Genomic DNA, 17,535 nt, shown 5'->3' on the forward strand with positions numbered 1-17,535 from the left:
TCCACTGGGTGTGTCACTGCCTGGCTCCTCTGGCCAACCTTTTCATAAGGGGTGGGGCAGGCACAGGACCAGAGCATTCTCCAGCATTGAGGCACTCCCATGTGGTGCTGAGGTTGGAAGTTGGGTGGCATGCAAGGCAAGGCATAGTCGCCCTTCCAGTGAGCTATGTCTTGATCTTCTGCTTTTTTCCTTGGTGAGCAGAGGCCTCCAGCTAATCACCGGAGCTCTCATTTAATTTCCCTCCTGGCTGAACACACAGAGTAGGCAGAGAACAAGGCTGTTTATTGAACTTTTCCCAGTTACCCCTTGTGTCTAACTTCCGTCTGGGGCCCAGCAGCTGCCCTGAGCTCAGCCTCAGGCCCCCTTCTTGCTGGGTGTCCCTGCATACTCAGTGGTGTCCCAGGCTCCCCGTGGTGCCTTTAGTTCTTTCCTTCCACGTCCTCCTGGAAGCGGTTGATGTAGGCCAGAGGGTCCTCATCCAGAGAGCCCAGGTGAAACTTCTGGTTGTAGGAGAGGCCACTGAGGTGGATGACTGGGGGTGGGTGGGGAAGGCCAGCCTGAGTTGGGGTGTCTCCGGGCATTTCTTCTCCGGCCCCCCAACACCTCCCTGCTTACCTTTGGCAACATTGACTTTGTTGGCCACCAGGATGTCAGCCTGAATGGCATCCATTTTCAAGTACAAGTCCTCAGCGTTGCTCTGTGGATGGAGGTGCGGGCATGGGCTGAGGGGTCAGGAGTGGGAAGGGAAGGGAAGGGAAGGGAAGGGAATGGAAAGGAAGGGAGGCAGAAGGCAGAGGACCCACCCAGGGCAGTGGCCTCTGAAGCTGGCCACAAGGCTGAGCCCAAGCTCTTCTCACCATGAAGAGTGAGTAGAGCTCCTGCCCCATGGCCTTGCTCACGTGCTCCTCCACCACCGGGAATGTCTGCACAAAGAACTGCAGGGTGGCAGGTGTGACTGTGGTGCCCAGAGCCCCCAACCCACCTCCTGCTTCCTTCTCACCTCCAGTGTGAGGCTGGCCTGCCTCTGGCTGTTGCTGTGGTCCATGTTTCCCATGGCAACCATCAGGCTGTGCACCACCCCCAGGTGCAGCATATCCTCTGCCAGGCACATGTTGTGGGTAGCCAGGATCCTGGACCGGGGAAGCAGGGGCTGCAGTGACCCCTTGAGATTATCTTGGATCTTGTGTCCAGCCCTGGGCCCCATGGGCAGAGCAGGCTCTAGCTCACTGCATTTGAGCGCGCGCGCGCGCACACACACACACACACACACACACACACACACACTACCTGATGGCTTTGGCGGCTGCGGCCTGCTGCAAGAACACTGGCAGCTGGGAGGTGAGCTGGAGAACTGACACATCTGGCAGAGGCATTGGTGAGAGGCATGAGGACACCTTCTCCCCTGCCTGCTCGCTCCCCACAACAGGTGTGTCCTCCCTCACCTGAGACAACTCTTACCGCTGAGGATCTTGGACTCCAGTTCTCTGGTCTCCTCAACAGATGGGATCAGCAGCTTTACGAGGCCCTGGAGCAGGGCTGGGCATACGTCGTAATTAGCCAGGTCCTTGATCAATCTGATGGCTGGGGAACCGCATGAGGCTGAAGAGGCCCCCCAACCACCAGCCAGGAAGCCCGAGATTTTAGTCAGTGTTTCCCCACCCACTTCACCCATCTTTTCTGACACTTTTCTGGCCAGTGTGGCCTCCAGATGGCAGAGATTATCTACCTCCCAGTGGGGCGGCTGGAGGAAGAGTTGGAGGGTGAGTCAGACCATCAGAGAGGCTCAGAGGCATACATAAAGGTGGGCCCGTTTCCTCTTGGAAGAATAATGAGGGATGAGGGACAAGGGTGTAGGAGATGAAGAGTGGGAGGAAGACACAGCAAGTAGGTGGGGGAAACAAAACAAAGCAAAACTTTGAAAAAAAGGTTCAATTCAGTGTTTTTAATCATCAGGGTTTCACTGCTCTGGGGTGACTTTTTCAGATATAGACAGAGACAAGGGGAGAGAGAGAGACTGAGAAACCACAGTACTGAATTTCTTTCAGTGCAGTGGGAACAGGGCTTAAACCTGGGACAAACACGGCAAAGCAACGCACTATCCAGGTGAACTATTTTCCTAGCCCACTGATGTGTGCATGTGTGTGTGTGTCCTTGATGGGGCTTCACTGCTCCAAGTAGGCTTTTTTTTTTTTCCTTCTTTTTTTCAGGTAGAAAAGAAAAAAAACAAAACAAAACCAGAAACAGAGACAGAGACAGAGACAGAGGCAGAGGCAGAGAGGGAAAGACACCACAGAACCATAGCTTCCCCAGTGCTGAGAAGGGCTGGACTCAAGCCTAGGCCTTGCACATGAAAAGCACCTCCTCCTAAGGAGCTCCCTTCTGGCCCCAGGTGCCTGTTTTTCTCTAGAGCAGATAAAGCCTTTGCCTTTTACAAAATATCTTTTTTTTTTTTTTGCCTCTGGGGTTATTGCTGGGGTTTGCACTATGAACCCACTGCTCCTGGAGGCTATTTTTTCCCCTTTTGTTACCCTTGTTGTTTATCATTGTTGTTGTTGTTATTGCTGTCATTGTTGGATAGGACAGAGAGAAATGGAGAGAGGAGGGGAAGACAGAGAGGGGGAGAGAAAGATAGACTCTTGTGGTCCAGGAGGTGGTGCAGTGAATAAAACACTGAACTCTCAACCATGAGGTTCTGAGTTCAATCCCCAGCAGCACATGTACCAGAGTGATGTCTGGTTCTTTCTCTCTATCCACCTGTCTTTCCTATGAATAAATAAGCAAATTCTTAAAAAAAAAAAAAGATAGACTCCTGCAGACCTGCTTCACTACAACAACAATAACTACAACAATAAAACAAGGGCAACAAAAGGGAATAAATAAATAAATAAAAATTAAAAGGATTTACCTTCCTAATGGGGGGGACAGGTTGCTCAACTGGTAGACCACACAGGTTCCTATGTGCCAGGACCCAGATTTGAGAGCTGGACATGGCAGCACCTGCTGTGGGGAAGCTTCATGAAGTGTGGAAGCTTCTATCCTTTCTGTGTCTCTTCTGTCTCTCTTGCTCTCTCTAGAGGGAAGAAAAATGGCTGCTGAGAGTGGTGGAGTTATGCAGGCACTGAGCCTCAGGGAAAACCCTGGTAGAAAAAAAAAGTTGTACCTATTAATGAAGGAGAGAACCAGAGAATCACTCTGGAACATGAAATGCTAGTGATAAAAAAAAAAAAAAAAAAATTCCAGGATCCAGGGTCCTCATGCTTGAGATTTTTTTTTCTTTTTTTTTTTTTTATATATTTTATTTTTTTTATTGGGGAATTAATGTTTTACATTCTACAGTAAATACAATAGTTTGTACATGCATAACATTCCCCAGTTTCCCATATAACAATACAACCCCCACTAGGTCCTCTGTCATCCTTCTTGGATCTGTATTCTCCCCACCCACCCACCCCAGAGTCTTTTACTTTGGTGCAGTACGCCAATGCCTGAGATTTTAGCACTATCTATTGTGCCATCTTCTGGGCTGGAGTTTTTTTTCCTTGGGATATTGCTCAGCTCTGACTTCTGGTGGTGTTAGGGCTTGAACCTAGGACCTCAGGACCTCATGCCTGAAAGTTTTCCTATCTCCCCTGCAGTTTTTTCCCTTTCAGGTTGTAAACATTCTATTTAGGGATTGTACTCTGCAAGTTAGGTGCAAACTCCTCACTTTCTTTTCTGTAGGCCTAGGAGGGTTAACACAACATGAGGTCAGGTACTAGCTCAAAGATCCAATAACTTTTTTTTTTTTTAACCAGAGCACTGTTCAGCTCTGGCTTATGGTGATGCGGTGCGGGGGATTGAACCTGAGACTTTGGAGCCTCAGGCATTAGAGTCTGTTTGCATAACCATTATGCTATCTACCCTCTGCCCAGTATCTTTCTTTTTTAAAAATTTATTTAATTTTTTAATTTTTTATTTGTTTACTTATTATTGGATAGAGACAAGAGAGAAATTAAGAGGGGAGAGGGATATATAGAGGGAAAGAGTCAGAAAGACACCTGTAGCCCTGCTTTACCACCCACGAAGCTTTCTCCCTGCAGGTGGAGACCAGGGGCTTGAATCTGGGTCCTTTGCTCACTGTAATGTGAGCATTCAACCAGGTGCACCACCACCCAGCCCTGAGGATCTAGTAACTTTCCAAGGTTGCCTTGGACTAACATTTCACAACAATAGTTCTGACTTGATTTCCCTCTTCCTTCCCACTCCCAGTGACAGGTGGTGTCTCCTCATCAGGCTAACTTGTGCTTGAGTCACACTCATTCCAGCACACTATCTGTATTTGCATAGCATCTTTTTTGGGGCCTGGGGTGGGGTGGGGAGGACTAAGATGGCCCAGTTTTTTTTTTTTTTTTCCATTCAGATAAAGAGAAAGAGGGAGAGTCAGGAGGGGATGGGACACCAAGCACCAAAATTTCCTGTTGCCGTAGCATCTCTCGATGTGTTTCCAGGATGTGAGCCTGTTCATCCATCTACACAAAATACTAGCAAATTAAATCTATAGTGTATAAAAAGGGTACTATGTCAACTAGGAATCTATCTATCTAGCTCTATATATAATTTTTTGGCATAATTACTATTCTGTTTATCCAACCCTACACACACACACACACACAAATTTTTTTTGTTTTATTAATGAGGAGAGAGAATCAGCATAAATTTGGCATAGACAAAACTTTGGACCTCCTGTTTATTAAACTATTTGTCCTGCTTCATATCTTACTGCCTTCTAGCCACCAAGTTACAGATGCTACTATGATGCCATCCTGACTTCCCTGGGCAGATGACCTCACCAGTGCTTCCTAGAACCTCACCTCTCCAGATCCCTACCCCACTAGGGAGAGATAGAAATAGGTTGGGGGGTATGGATTGACCTACCAATGTCCATGTCCAGTGGAGAAGCAAATCAAAAAGCCTGACTTCCCACCTTCTGTACCCCACAAAGAATTTTGGTCCATACTCCCAGAGGGATAAAGAATAGGGATGTTTCCGGGCGGGGGAGACAGCATAATGGTTATGCAAACAGATTCTCATGCCTGAGGCTCCTAAATCCCAGGCTCAATCCCCCGCACCACTATAAGCCTGAGCTGAGCAGTGCTCTGGTATTTCTCTCTCTCTCTCTCTCTTCATCTCTCTCAAAAATAAAATTAATAAAAAAAATTTGAAAAAAAAAGAATAGGGATGTTTCCAATGGAGGGGATGGGACACGGAACTCTGGTAGTGGAAACTGTATGAAATTGTATGCCTATTATCTTACAATCTTGTTAATCATTATTAAATCACTAAAAACAAAAAACAAAAACTTGGGGGCAGAGGGTAGATAGGATAATGGTTATGTAAACAGACTCTCATGCCTGAGGCTCCAAAGCCCCAGGTTCAGTCCCCACTGCACCACCATAAGCCAGAGCTGAACAGTGCTCTGGTAAAGAACAAAACAAATAAAAAAAGACCATGGGACCTCATGCTTATAGGTCAAATGCTCCACCTTTATACCACCTCTTAATATATATATATATTTTATTAGCATGAGAGAGAATCAGAGCATCACTTTGATACATGTGCTGTCAGGGATTGAATTTAGCTTGAGGGTCCAACACTTTATTTACTGTGCCACCTCCCAAGCTGTGCACATACATCTGAGCCCAGGAGGTAGCTCAGAGGCCAAACCATGAAGCTGTGGATTCCATCCCCATACCACACAGGAACATTAAGAACAAAAGCAAGGAGGAAAACTGGGTCGAGTGCCATGAAGGTGAAACTGTGACTTAGTGCTTTAGTGTCTCTCTTTTTCTGAGTCTCTTTGTATCCTTAAAAACATGGGCCAGGGAAGCAGCTTAGCATGTGGGTGACCCTGGGAACATGCCAGGAAACACACTGAAAAATAGTAGAGGGGGCTGGGCGGTAGTACAGCGGGTTAAGCGCACATGGTGCAAAGCGTAAGTATTCTAGTTCGAGCCCCAGCTCCCTACCTGCAGGGGGTCGCTTCATAAGTGGTGAAGCAGGTCTGCAGGTGTCTTTCTCTCGCCCTCTCTGTCTTCCCCTCCTTTCTTGATTTCTCTCTGTCCTATTAAACATCAACAACAGCAAAGACAACAATAACAATAAATAAAAGGGCAACAAAATGGGGGTGGTGGTGGTAATGCTCCACTCAAGGAGCAGTGGATTCCTAGTCCAGGCACCGTGCCCTAGCAATAACCCTGGAGGCAAAAATAAAATAAATAAAATAAAATAAAATAGAAGGGCTGGGGAGATAGCATAATGGTTATGCAGAGACTCTCATGCCTGATTCTCTGAAGTCCTAGGTTTAATCCCCCATACCACCATAAGCCTAAGCTGATCAGTGCTCTAGCAAAAAAAAAAAAAAAAAAAAAAAAAGAAAAGAAAAGAAAAGAAAAATTAGTAGGGTTTGAGTAATGGATAGTCCATACTCAGTGAATCTGGGAAGCAGCTCTGGGGAACCCATGCTAATTCCTTTGACAAATATTGACGGGATATAGGGTAGCTACAATACTAGTGCAGTAACAGAATAGCAGTGAACAAAACAAGGTCATAAGGAGCACACTATTGACACTAGTGGTCAGTTTAATACAAAAGGAAAGACTCTCTTTTCCAAGGATGGAGCATAGAAACTGCAACCTGTCAGCACTGATTAAAGCAATGTGGTCAGGTATCCGACTGATGAAACCTTCAACAGATGATTTATCCAAGCATTCATACTGAAAAGCAGAGCTGTAGCAGCATTTTTTTTCCTGTAAGAAGTCCTGGAAATGGAAATGCACCTGGGAATTTTGGCAATTCAAGCAGTTTTTTTCCAAAGCCCAGCACTGGTAAGGTTTACTTTACAATTACTTGTTTCTAGAGCCTTGGAAACCCAAGGTTTCAGTTCTTCCTTTATTTCTAGATAAGACTGCCACCACGTGGTTACATGTGAGAAGTGTGCCTCCTTCAAAGAATACAATATAAACAAAATAGTTGAAGTGCTCATATAATTTCTGGAAAATTTTGTTTACTTATTTTTTCCAGAGCACTGCTCATCTCTGGCTATGGTGGTGCTGGGGATTGAACCTGAGACCTCAGAGCCTCAGGCATGAAAGGATCCAAGCATAACCACTATGTTATTTCCCCAGCCCAAGCAAATAATTTTTCAAAACATTTAAAGTATCTTCAAAAACATTTTAAAGGGGGCTGGGCAGTAGCGCAGCAGGTTAAGCACATATGGTGTGAAGTGCAAGGGCCTGCGTAGGGAGCTTCTCAAGCACTGAAGCAGGTCTGCAAGTGTCTATCCTTTTCCCCTCTCTGTCTCCCCCTCCTCTCTCAATTTCTCTCTGTCCTATCAAACAACAATGACAACAACAACAACAATAATAACAAAACAACGATAAACAACAAGGGCAACAAAAGGGAAAAATGACCTCGAGGAGCAGTGGATTTGTGATGCAGGCACCGAGCCCCAGCAATAATGCTGGAGACAAAAAAAAAAAAAAAAAGATTAAAGTAAAAAGATGTTTCCATCTTTAGATAGAGACAGAGGAGTAGAGAGACTGCAGCACTGACATTTCCTTCAGTGCAGTGGGGGTCAGGCTAGAAATTGGGCTGCACACACGGCAAAGCTGTATACTACCCAAGTGAGTTACTTTGCTGACCCCTAAAAGGGGCAGGTCTCTATGTAAAACTATCTGTTGTGCCAGAGTCTGCTGTTCAGTAATATTACACAAGACAGGTGATTTCTTATGCAAGGTTCTACAGGGCAAGTTGAACCCATAGTCCAGATTGACTCAGAGAGTAAAGCAAAGCTATAAGATTTTGTAAATTCAGAATGAGGTTTATTTATTTACTTATTTTAATTAATTAAAATTTTTTTATTGCCACCAGGGTTGTTTCTGGGAATCAGTAGCATTCCCCCTTGTTCTTTCTTTTCTTTTCTCTCTCTTTTTTTTTTAATATTTATTTTATTTATTTATTACCTTTTGCTGCCCTTGTTGTTTTATTGTTGTAGTTATTATTGTTGTTGTCGTTGTTGGATAGGACAGAGAGAAATGGAGAGAGGAGGGGAAGACAGAGAGGAGGAGAGAAAGACAGACACCTGCAGACCTGCTTCACCGCCTGTGAAGCGACTTGAACCGGGATCCTCATGCCGGTCCTTGTGCTTTGCGCCACCTGCGCTTAACCCGCTGCGCTACAGCCCGACTCCCTTCTTTTCTCTTCTTTTATTCTCCCTTTCTATTATAGTTGATAGGATAGGCAGACATTGAGAGGGAAGGGGAGAGAGAGAGGGAGAGAGAAAGAATCACCTCTTGAGAAGCACCTCCCTGCAGGTGGGGAGCAGGGCCTCAAACCTGGTCCTCCCTCTTGGTAATATGTATGCTTAACTGGGGAGCATCACTGCCCAACCCCGGATTGAGATTTACTTTGACAGCAAGAAGAGAGGGAGACACACCAAAGGACTGCTCACGTCCCATGATGTTCCCAGCTTTTTTTTTTTTTTTTTTTTTGTCTCCAGGGTTATTGCTGGGGCTCAGTGCCTGCACTACAAGTCCACTGCTCCTGGAAGGTTCCCCCCCCTTTTGTTGGCCTTGTTGTTTATCATTGTTGTTATTACTGTCACTGTTGTTGGATAGGACAGAGAGAAATCGAGAGGAGGGGAAGACAGAGAGGGGGAGAGAAAGATAGATACCGAAGGCTACAAAAATAACATACAAAAGTCAGTGACATTTCTCTATACAAACACTAAGTTAGAAGTTGAAATCCAGAAATCAATTCCTTTTACTATAGCAACAAAACCAATAAAATATCTAGGAATAAACGTAACCAAAGAAGTAAAAGACTTGTATGCTGACTATTATGAGTCACTACTCAAGGAAATTGAAAAAGACACAAAGAAGTGGAAAGATATTCCATGTTCATAGGTTGGAAGAATTAACATCATCAAAATGAATATACTACCTAGAGCCATATACAAATTTAATGCTATCCCCATCAAGATCCCAACCATATTTTTTAGAATAGAACAAATACTATAAATGTTTATCTGGAACCAGAAAAGACCTAGAATTGTCAAAACAATACTGAGAAGAAAGAACAGAACTGGAGGCATCACACTCCCAGATCTCAAATTGTATTATAGGGCCATTGTCATAAAAACTGCTTGGTACTGGAACATGAATAGACACACTGACCAGTGGAATAGAACTGAGAGCCCAGAAGTGAGCCCCCACAACTATGGACATCTAATCTTTGACAAAGGTGTCCAGACTATTACATGGGGAAAGCAAAGTCTCTTCAATGATGTTGAAAAAAATGGGTTGAAACATGCAGAAGAATGAAACTGAACCACTGTATTTCACCAAATACAAAAGTAAATTCCAAGTGGATCAAGGACTTGGATGTTAGACCACAAACTATCAGATACTTAGAGGAAAATATTGGCAGAACTCTTTTTTGCATAAATTTTAAAGACATCTTCAGTGAAACGAATCCAATTACAAAGAAGACTAAGGCAAGCATAAACTTATGGGACTACATCAAATTAAAAAGCTTCTGCACAGCAAAAGAAACTACTACCCAAACCAAGAGACCCCTCACAGAATGAGAGATCTTTACATGCCATACATCACACAAGAGCCTAATAACCAAACTATATAAAGAGCTTGCCAAACTCAACAAGAAAACAAATAACCCCATCCAAAAATGGGGGGAGGACATCGACAGAATATTCACCACAGAAGAGATCCCAAAGGCAGAGAAACACATGAAAAAATGCTCCAAGTCTTTGATTGTCAGAGAAATGCAAATAAAGACAACAATGAGATATCACTTCACTCTTGTGAGAATGTCATACATCAGAAAAGGTAACAGCAGCAAATGCTGGAGAGGTTGTGGGGTCAAAGGAACCCTCCTGCACTGCTGGTAGGAATGTAAATTGGTTCAACCTCTGTGGAGAACAGTCTGGAGAACTCTCAGAAGGATAGAAATAGACCTACACTATGATCCTGAAATTCTTCTCCTCAGGATATATCGTAAGGAACATAACACACCCATCCAAAAAGATCTGTGTACACATACGTTCTTAGGAGCACAATTTGTAATAGCCAAAACCTGGAAGCAACCCAGGTGTCCAACAACAGATGAATGGCTGAGCAAATTGTGGTATACACAATGGAATACTATTCAGCTATAAAAAGTGATGACTTCATTGTTTTCAGCTGATGTTGGATGGAGGTTGAAGAAATCATGTTAAATGAAATAATTCAGAAACAAAAGGATGAATATGGGATGATCTCACTCTCAGGCAGAAATTGAAAAATAAGATCAGGTGAGAAAGATAGACACCTGCAGACCTGCTTCACTGCCTGTGAAGCGACCCCCCTGCAGGTTGGGAGCTTGGGGGCTTGAACCATGGGTTGGAACCGGGATCCTTAGGCCGGTCCTTGCGCTTTGCACCATAAGCGCTTAACCTGCTGCACTACCGCCCGGCCCTCAATATTTTAAATTTTTATATTTTTATTTATAAATAAATATTTATTTTATTTATTCCCTTTTGTTGCCCTTGTTGTAGCTATTATTGTTGCCATTGTTGTTGGATAGGATGGAGAGAAAAGGAGAGAGGAGGGGAAGATAGAGGGGAAGAGAAAAGGCAGACACCTGCAGACCTGCTTCACCACCTGGAAGTGAACCCCCCCAGCAGGTGGGGAGCCTGGGGCTCGAACTGGGATTTTTAAGCCGGTCTTTGCGCACCACCTGCGCTTAACCCCTGCACTACTGCCTGACTCTCCGGCCCTCAATATTTTTTAAAGTATAAACTTAATTCATTTATTTTTGAGTCCAGGGTTATCACTGAGGCTCGGTGCCTGCACTAGGAATCCACTGCTCCTAGAGGCTATTTTCCCCCTTTTGTTGCCCTTGTTATCATTGTTGTTGCTATTGCTGACGTTGTTGTTGGATAGAACAGAGAAATCGAGAGAAGAAGGGAAGACAGAGATGGGGGGAGAAAGACACCTGCAAACCTGCTTCACCACTGTGAAGCGACCCCATTGAAGGTGGGGAGCCAGGGGCTCCAACCAGGATACCAACGCAGGTTCTTGTGCTTTGCACCATGTGCACTTAACACGCTGTGCTACCGCCCGCCCAACTCCCCATTTTCTCCTTTATTTTTTTTTGTTGTTATTGCTGTTGTTGTTGCTGGGTAGGGCAGAGAGAAATGGAGAGAGGAGGGGAAGACAGAGAGGGGGAGAGAAAGATAGACACCTGCAGACCTGCTTCACCGCCTGTGAAGTGACTCCCCTGCAGGTGGGGAGCCGGGGGCTCGAACCAGCATCCTTGTGCCAGTCCTTGCGCTTTGTGCCACCTGTGCTTAACCTGCTGCGCTACCGCCCGACTCCTGTGTATTTTCTTTAAAACATGTCTTTTTAATTTTTTAAAAAATTATTTTTATTTATTAGATAGAGAGCTAGAAATTGAGAGGGGAGGGGGTCATAAGAGAGGAGAGAGACAAAGACACCTGCAGCCCTGCTACACTGCTTGTGAAGTTTCCCCCCTACAGGTGAGGACCAGGGGCTTGAACCTGGGTCCTCACACACTGGAGTGTGTGCACTTAACTAGGTGCACCACCACCCGCCCCCCTGGTATATTTTCTTAACCCTGTGAGGGGCATGAAGCTAATGAAACAAGTTAAAAAAGATGCTTGAAGGGAGTCGGGCGGTAGCTCAGCGGGTTAAGCACACGTGGTCCAAAATGCAAAGACCAGCATAAGGATCCTGGTTTGAGCCCCCAGCTCCCCACCTGCAGAGGAGTCATTTCACAGGCAGTGAAGCGGGTCTGCAGGTGTCTTTCTCTCCCCCTTTCTGTCATCCCTTCCTCTCTCCATTTCTCTCTGTCCTACCCAACAACAATGACATCAATAACAACAACAATAAAACAACAAGGGCAACAAAAGGAAATAAATAAATATTTAAAAAAAGATGGATATCCACCCAAAAAGATCTGTGTACACATATGTTCTTAGAAGCACAATTTGTAATAGCCTATAAAACCTGGAAGCAACCCAGGTGTCCAACAACAGATGAGTGGCTGAGCAAATTGTGGTATATATACACAATGGAATACTACTCAGCTATTAAAAATGGTGACTTCACCGTTTTCAGCCGATCTTGGATGGACCTTGAAAAAATCATGTTGAGTGAAATAAGTCAGAAACGGATGAATATGGGATGATCTCACTCTCAGGCCGAAGTTGAAAAACAAGATCAGAAAAGAAAACACAAGTAGAACCTGAACTGGAATTGGCGTATTGCACCAAAGTAAAAGACTCTGGGGTGGGTGGGTGGGGAGAATACAGGTCCATGAAGGATGATAGAGGACATAGTGGGGGTTGTATTGCTATATGGGAAACTGGGGAATGTTATGCATGTACAAACTATTGTACTTACTGTTGAATGTAAAACATTAATTCCCCAATTAAAAAAAATATCAGAAAGCATCCAATAGCACAGCTATATACAAGATACTGGATACTGTACAGCAAACCATAACAAAGGGACTTTTCAAAGTTAACCCAATTAACAAATAATGTGATGATAATATTAACTATCGATTGTCTTTTTGAACCCTAAGACAGCAGGAACCTCACATCTCCACTATAGAGCCCCTACTTCCCCCAGTCCTGGAACCCTTGGATAGGGCCCACTTTCCCGTATGCATCTCCCAATCCAAACCAAATAATATTGCATCCGCCGATCACAACCTAACCAACGCAACGATTGCCACCTCAACATGCTTCACCTCAGACTGTATCCAGAGACTTCACGTGTGGAATGACAACCCTTCAGCTTCATTACTCGGGTACCAGATGCCACCAGGATGCTGGCCAGGCTTCCCTGGATTGAAGACCCCACCAATGTGTCCTGGAGCTCAGCTTCCCCAGAGACACACCCTACTAGGGAAAGAGAGAGGCAGACTGGGAGTATGGACCCACCAGTCAACGCCCATGTTCAGCGGGGAAGCAATTACAGAAGCCAGACCTTCTACCTTCTGCAACCCTCAATGACCCTGGGTCCATGCTCCCAGAGGGCTAGAGAACGGGAAAGCTATCATGGGAGGGGGTGGGCTATGGGGATTGGGTGGTGGGAATTGTGTGGAGTTGTACCCCTCCTACTGTTGGTATGCATGAGACCCCTTCTGTTTCATTTGGTTTAAATCCTCCCTGCTTAACACTATTCTATTTACATAACCACTTCATTCTATTTACATAACCACTGTTAACAAGTTCCACCCTCCCTCCAGGGCATTTGTGGTTCAGTGATAGGATTCTCGCCTAATCTGGCCCCTCTTTGTCACACTCTGATTTTCACCAGTCACTTTTCTCTCCACCCTCTCTATGTCACATCCTGTTTCCACCCTACTTCGCAAGTATATATAATGACAGCATTGTGAGTTTTACAGTACCTTTAGTTTAGCTCAGCTCGGCTTAGATTGCGCTGCGTCCTGCATGAATAAAGAGATTCTGCCTACAGCTCAACCATGAGTCCCTGGTCGTCTGTTACCCGCCCGTGAAGCCAGCCCATTGAAAACAACATAACCCATCGAAAACAACATCCTACCTTATGTTTTTGTTCATTAATCCTTTCTTAAATAAAAAATTAAAAAAATATATCAGAAAGAAAAAAAAAAAAGATGGCACAAGGACTGGCGTAAGGATCCTGGTTCAAGCCCCCTGCTCCCTACCTGCAGGGGGAGGTCGCTTCACAGGCGGTGAAGCAGGTCTGCAGGTGTCTATCTTTATCTCCCCCTTTCTGTCTTCCCCTCCTCTCTCCATTTCTCTCTGTCCTATCTAACAATGACAACTTCAATAACAACAACAATAACTACAACAACAATGATAAACAACAAGGGCTACAAAGGGGAAAATAAAAAAATATGGTTGAAGGGCCAAGGAGACAGTACAGTGGTGGTGCAAAGGACTTGCATACAAGAAGCCCCAAGTTCCATCCCCAGTGTTGCCGTGGGAGAAGTCAACTACCATGTCAAGAGGCCACTCAGTTGACCCAGCTGATAGTACAGTGGATAAAACCTTAGGCTTTCCAGGATGAAGTCTCAAAGTTATATCCTGGCATTGCATGTGTCAGTAATGTTCTGGTGGCTTCTTCCTCCTCCTCCTCCTTCTTAGTCTCTCTCACATAAATAAATAAGTAGACCTCTGAAATGTATTTAAAAATGAAAAAATTCAAAAGCCAGAGAAGGAGGTACTGAAAGGTAGAGGGGAGCCTGAAGTTCTGGCTTCTCCCAGCTCTTTAGGTCCTACTAACACACCCAATAGGAACTGCTGTTAAAGGGTAGGTGGTGGTGCACCTGGTAGAGCACACATCATCATACACAAGGACCTGGGTTCAAGCTCTCAGTCCCCACCTGCAGAGGGGAAGCTTAGTGAGCTGAAGGTCTCTTTCTCCCTCCATCTCTTTTTAAATATTTATTTATTCATTTGTTAATGAGATAATCATAAATAATAATGACAAATGAATAAATATTTAGAAAGAAGAAGAGATAGAGAAAGACACACACACAGAACAAGAGCATTACTCTGGTATATTTGATGCCAGGGATCAAACTCAGAATTTCATATTTGATGAGTCATCTCCCAGGCTGCCACTGGACTGTTCTGAGAATCCCATTTTTCCTATAACTTCTCAGACACACACACACACACACACACACACACACACACACACACACACACACACCATGGGAGAGAGTAAGTCATTCATTTCAGGTAGTCCACTCAGCTGCATCACCTGCTAGCTCTTGTCACTGCCATCAGACTCTCCTTGGTCACAGGCTTGGTCTTGACTGCAGTAGCCACCCCAGGGACTTTACTCCTGGTCTTGCACTTAGCACTGCATTTCCTGTCTTAGAGTTCAATTTATTTATTTTCTTTTATTTTTTTTAAATTTCTCTATTGGGGGATTAATGTTTTACAGTTGATAGTAAATACAATAGTTTGTATATGCATAACATTTCTCAGTTTTCCACATAACAATACAATCTCCACTAGGTCCTCTGCCATCCTTTTCCAGGACTTGTCTTAGAGTACAACTTCTTTATCTCAGAGAAATTCACCTCTGATCCTTTCTTGTCTCCACTGTTAGGACCACATGTAAGACCTGTCATGCCTTTCTATTCCGTCTTTGGAGGAATTTCAGCCTGAGTTGAATACTGTGGCCTGTCCTGTGACTTCCCACTGCAGCCATTGAGATTAATAGGTCCCCCAGTGGACATTCATCACATATACATTCTCTTATTCTATATTCCACATACATTGAAAAATGTATCTCTACTTCCTGGTTAAAAAAGAGTAATTCATTTCCATTCATCCAGCAGACATTTTTGGGCCCACCTGTGTGAGTCTAGTTCATTTGGAATAATTCTGAGATGCATGGTTTCACTATTATTGCATAAACAGACATTAAACCAAAAGGATAGTGGGGATGTGGGGGTGAGTTCTCGCCACTGGCCACCACATGAGAAAGCCTGCAGGGGGAGGGCTTCGTGAAGGGTGGAGCAGGTGACTGTCTCTGTTTCTCCCTCTCTATCTCTGTATGTAACTTCTCACTATATATTTATTTATTCCCTTTTGTTGCCCTTGTTTTATTGTTGCAGTTATTATTGTTGTTGTTTATGTCGTTGTTGTTGGATAGGACAGAGAAATGGAGAGAGGAGGGAGAAAGAAAGACAGACACCTGCAGACCTGCTTCACTGCCTGTGAAGCGACTCCCTTGCAGGTGGGGAGCCAGGGGCTCCAACCAGGATCCTTACGCCGGTCCTTGCGCTTTGTGCCACGTGAGCTTAACCCGCTGTGCTTCTGCCCGACTCCCCTGTATGTCATTTTCTATCTAAAAAATAAAAAACAGGGAGTCAGATGGTAGCACAGCAGGTTAAGCGCACGTGGCGCAAAAGTGCAAGGATTGGCATAAGGATCCTGGTTAGAATCACCAAATCCCCACCTGCAGGGGGGGTTGCTTCACAAGCAGTGAAGCAGGTCTGCAGGTGTCCCTCTTTCTCTCCCCTGGTCTTCCCCTCCTCTCTTTGTTTCTCTCTGTCCTATCTAACAACAATGACATCAATAACAACAATAACTACAATAACAATAAAAACAAGGGCAACAAAAAGGAAAGTAAATAGATAAAAAACAAACAAGCAAACAAAAAAACCTGTTGGCAAATACTACCTCCCCACCTCACTCCACCCCAACCAACCCTCTGAAAAGGCAGTGTCAAAGCCCATTATCCTGTTTCTATGGCTACTGTGTTAACTGTCATATAACAAATTTAAATAAATAATAGATTATTGAAACTGGGTCTGATATGGGAAGAGGCAGGGAATAGTTACAACTCTAGAAGGGCTTATAGTTAAAGATAAGCCCTCCTTCCCTCCCTCATAAATGTATTCAACACACTTCCTCTGAGTACACATTCTATTCCAGGCCCTGAGCTGGGAAGTGAACAGATCTAGTTCCTGCCTGGAAGTTGCTCAGAGGCCTGGAGGAGAAAAGATCCAGGTTAGCAATTGGGCTGGCAAAATAGCTCACCTAGGAAGGTCCCTGCTTTGCAAAGCAAATGATCACTAGTACAGTGTATGTGCAGAACTCATTCTGTTCAATCTCACCCAACAAACATGTAGAGAGGATCCAACATATGCCAGAGGGTGCTGAGGAGATAAGGACCAGAACCATGAGAGCTGTACTATGTAGAAGACAGTTTCTATTTTGGAGACAACTGGAAGGAAGGAAGGAGGGCTTCCATTTGTGTGGGAGTTGAAGGCAGGTCAGGGATGGTCTTAGAGAAGAAATGATTAAACTAGAAAGGGCAGATGGGTAGGACTTTGCCACATGGGGGTGAGCTGGGGAGAGAGGGGATGGTATCCCTGTCACTGTCTGTCTTCTCAGAGCTGTCTGAACTTGCCAACACAGTGCCACTACCACACCATGCCCTTGCTCCAACAGAGTCTCAGCTCTTTGTTACTAGGCCAGATGCCAGATCTTCCCTTAGGCTCCCTCCTCCCATCCCCACACCCCACCACTGGTCACTCCTCTCCAACTGGAACTCTGCTCCAGAAGGGACTGATTTCAACAGAGCATTATTTCTCAACACTCACGTGTGTTACAGAGGACACACACCTACACCCACACACACTATTGACAATACGGCTGGAAGGAAAGTACTGCTTGCTTTTTTTTAATTTTAATTATCTTTATTTATGGGATAGAGACAGCCAGAAATTGAGATAGAAAGGGGAGACAGAAAGGGAGAAAGACAGAGACACACCTGCAGCACTGCTTCACCACTCACAGAGCTTTCCCCCTGCAGGTGGGCACCGGGGCTCGAACTAGGATCCTTGCACACTGTAACATGTGCACTCAACCAGGTGTTCCACCACCTGGCCCCCTGTTGGCTTTCAACACTGTCTCCCAAACACAAGCTAGATGAGAAGTGAGCCTGCAGACCTTGTTAT

At 44.8% G+C, this 17,535-nt stretch overlaps 1 protein-coding gene across 7 annotated transcripts in view; it reads right to left on the bottom strand.

Moving 5' to 3' along the window:
- Nucleotides 1–260: 260 nt before the first annotated feature.
- Nucleotides 261–17,535, bottom strand: part of ARMH1 (armadillo like helical domain containing 1) — a 42,232-nt gene continuing 24,957 nt past the window's right edge. The window contains exons 7-12 of one of the 7 annotated variants that reach the window (XM_007530991.3): nt 1,459–1,581; nt 1,288–1,360; nt 1,001–1,130; nt 858–935; nt 616–697; nt 261–532 (exon numbers count right to left, since the gene is read on the bottom strand). In XM_007530991.3, coding sequence (XP_007531053.1) covers nt 420–532; nt 616–697; nt 858–935; nt 1,001–1,130; nt 1,288–1,360; nt 1,459–1,581 — 599 coding nt within the window. In that variant the 3' untranslated portion in view covers nt 261–419. Of the gene's footprint in view, nt 533–615; nt 698–857; nt 936–1,000; nt 1,151–1,287; nt 1,361–1,442; nt 1,582–17,535 lie in introns of all 7 variants that reach the window. The other 6 variants (XM_060206021.1, XM_060206020.1, XR_009553836.1 and 3 more) reach the window with 6 other exon arrangements.

This window comes from Erinaceus europaeus, chromosome 13, assembly GCF_950295315.1.
Source record: "Erinaceus europaeus chromosome 13, mEriEur2.1, whole genome shotgun sequence".
NCBI classification, from domain to species: Eukaryota; Metazoa; Chordata; class Mammalia; order Eulipotyphla; family Erinaceidae; genus Erinaceus; species Erinaceus europaeus.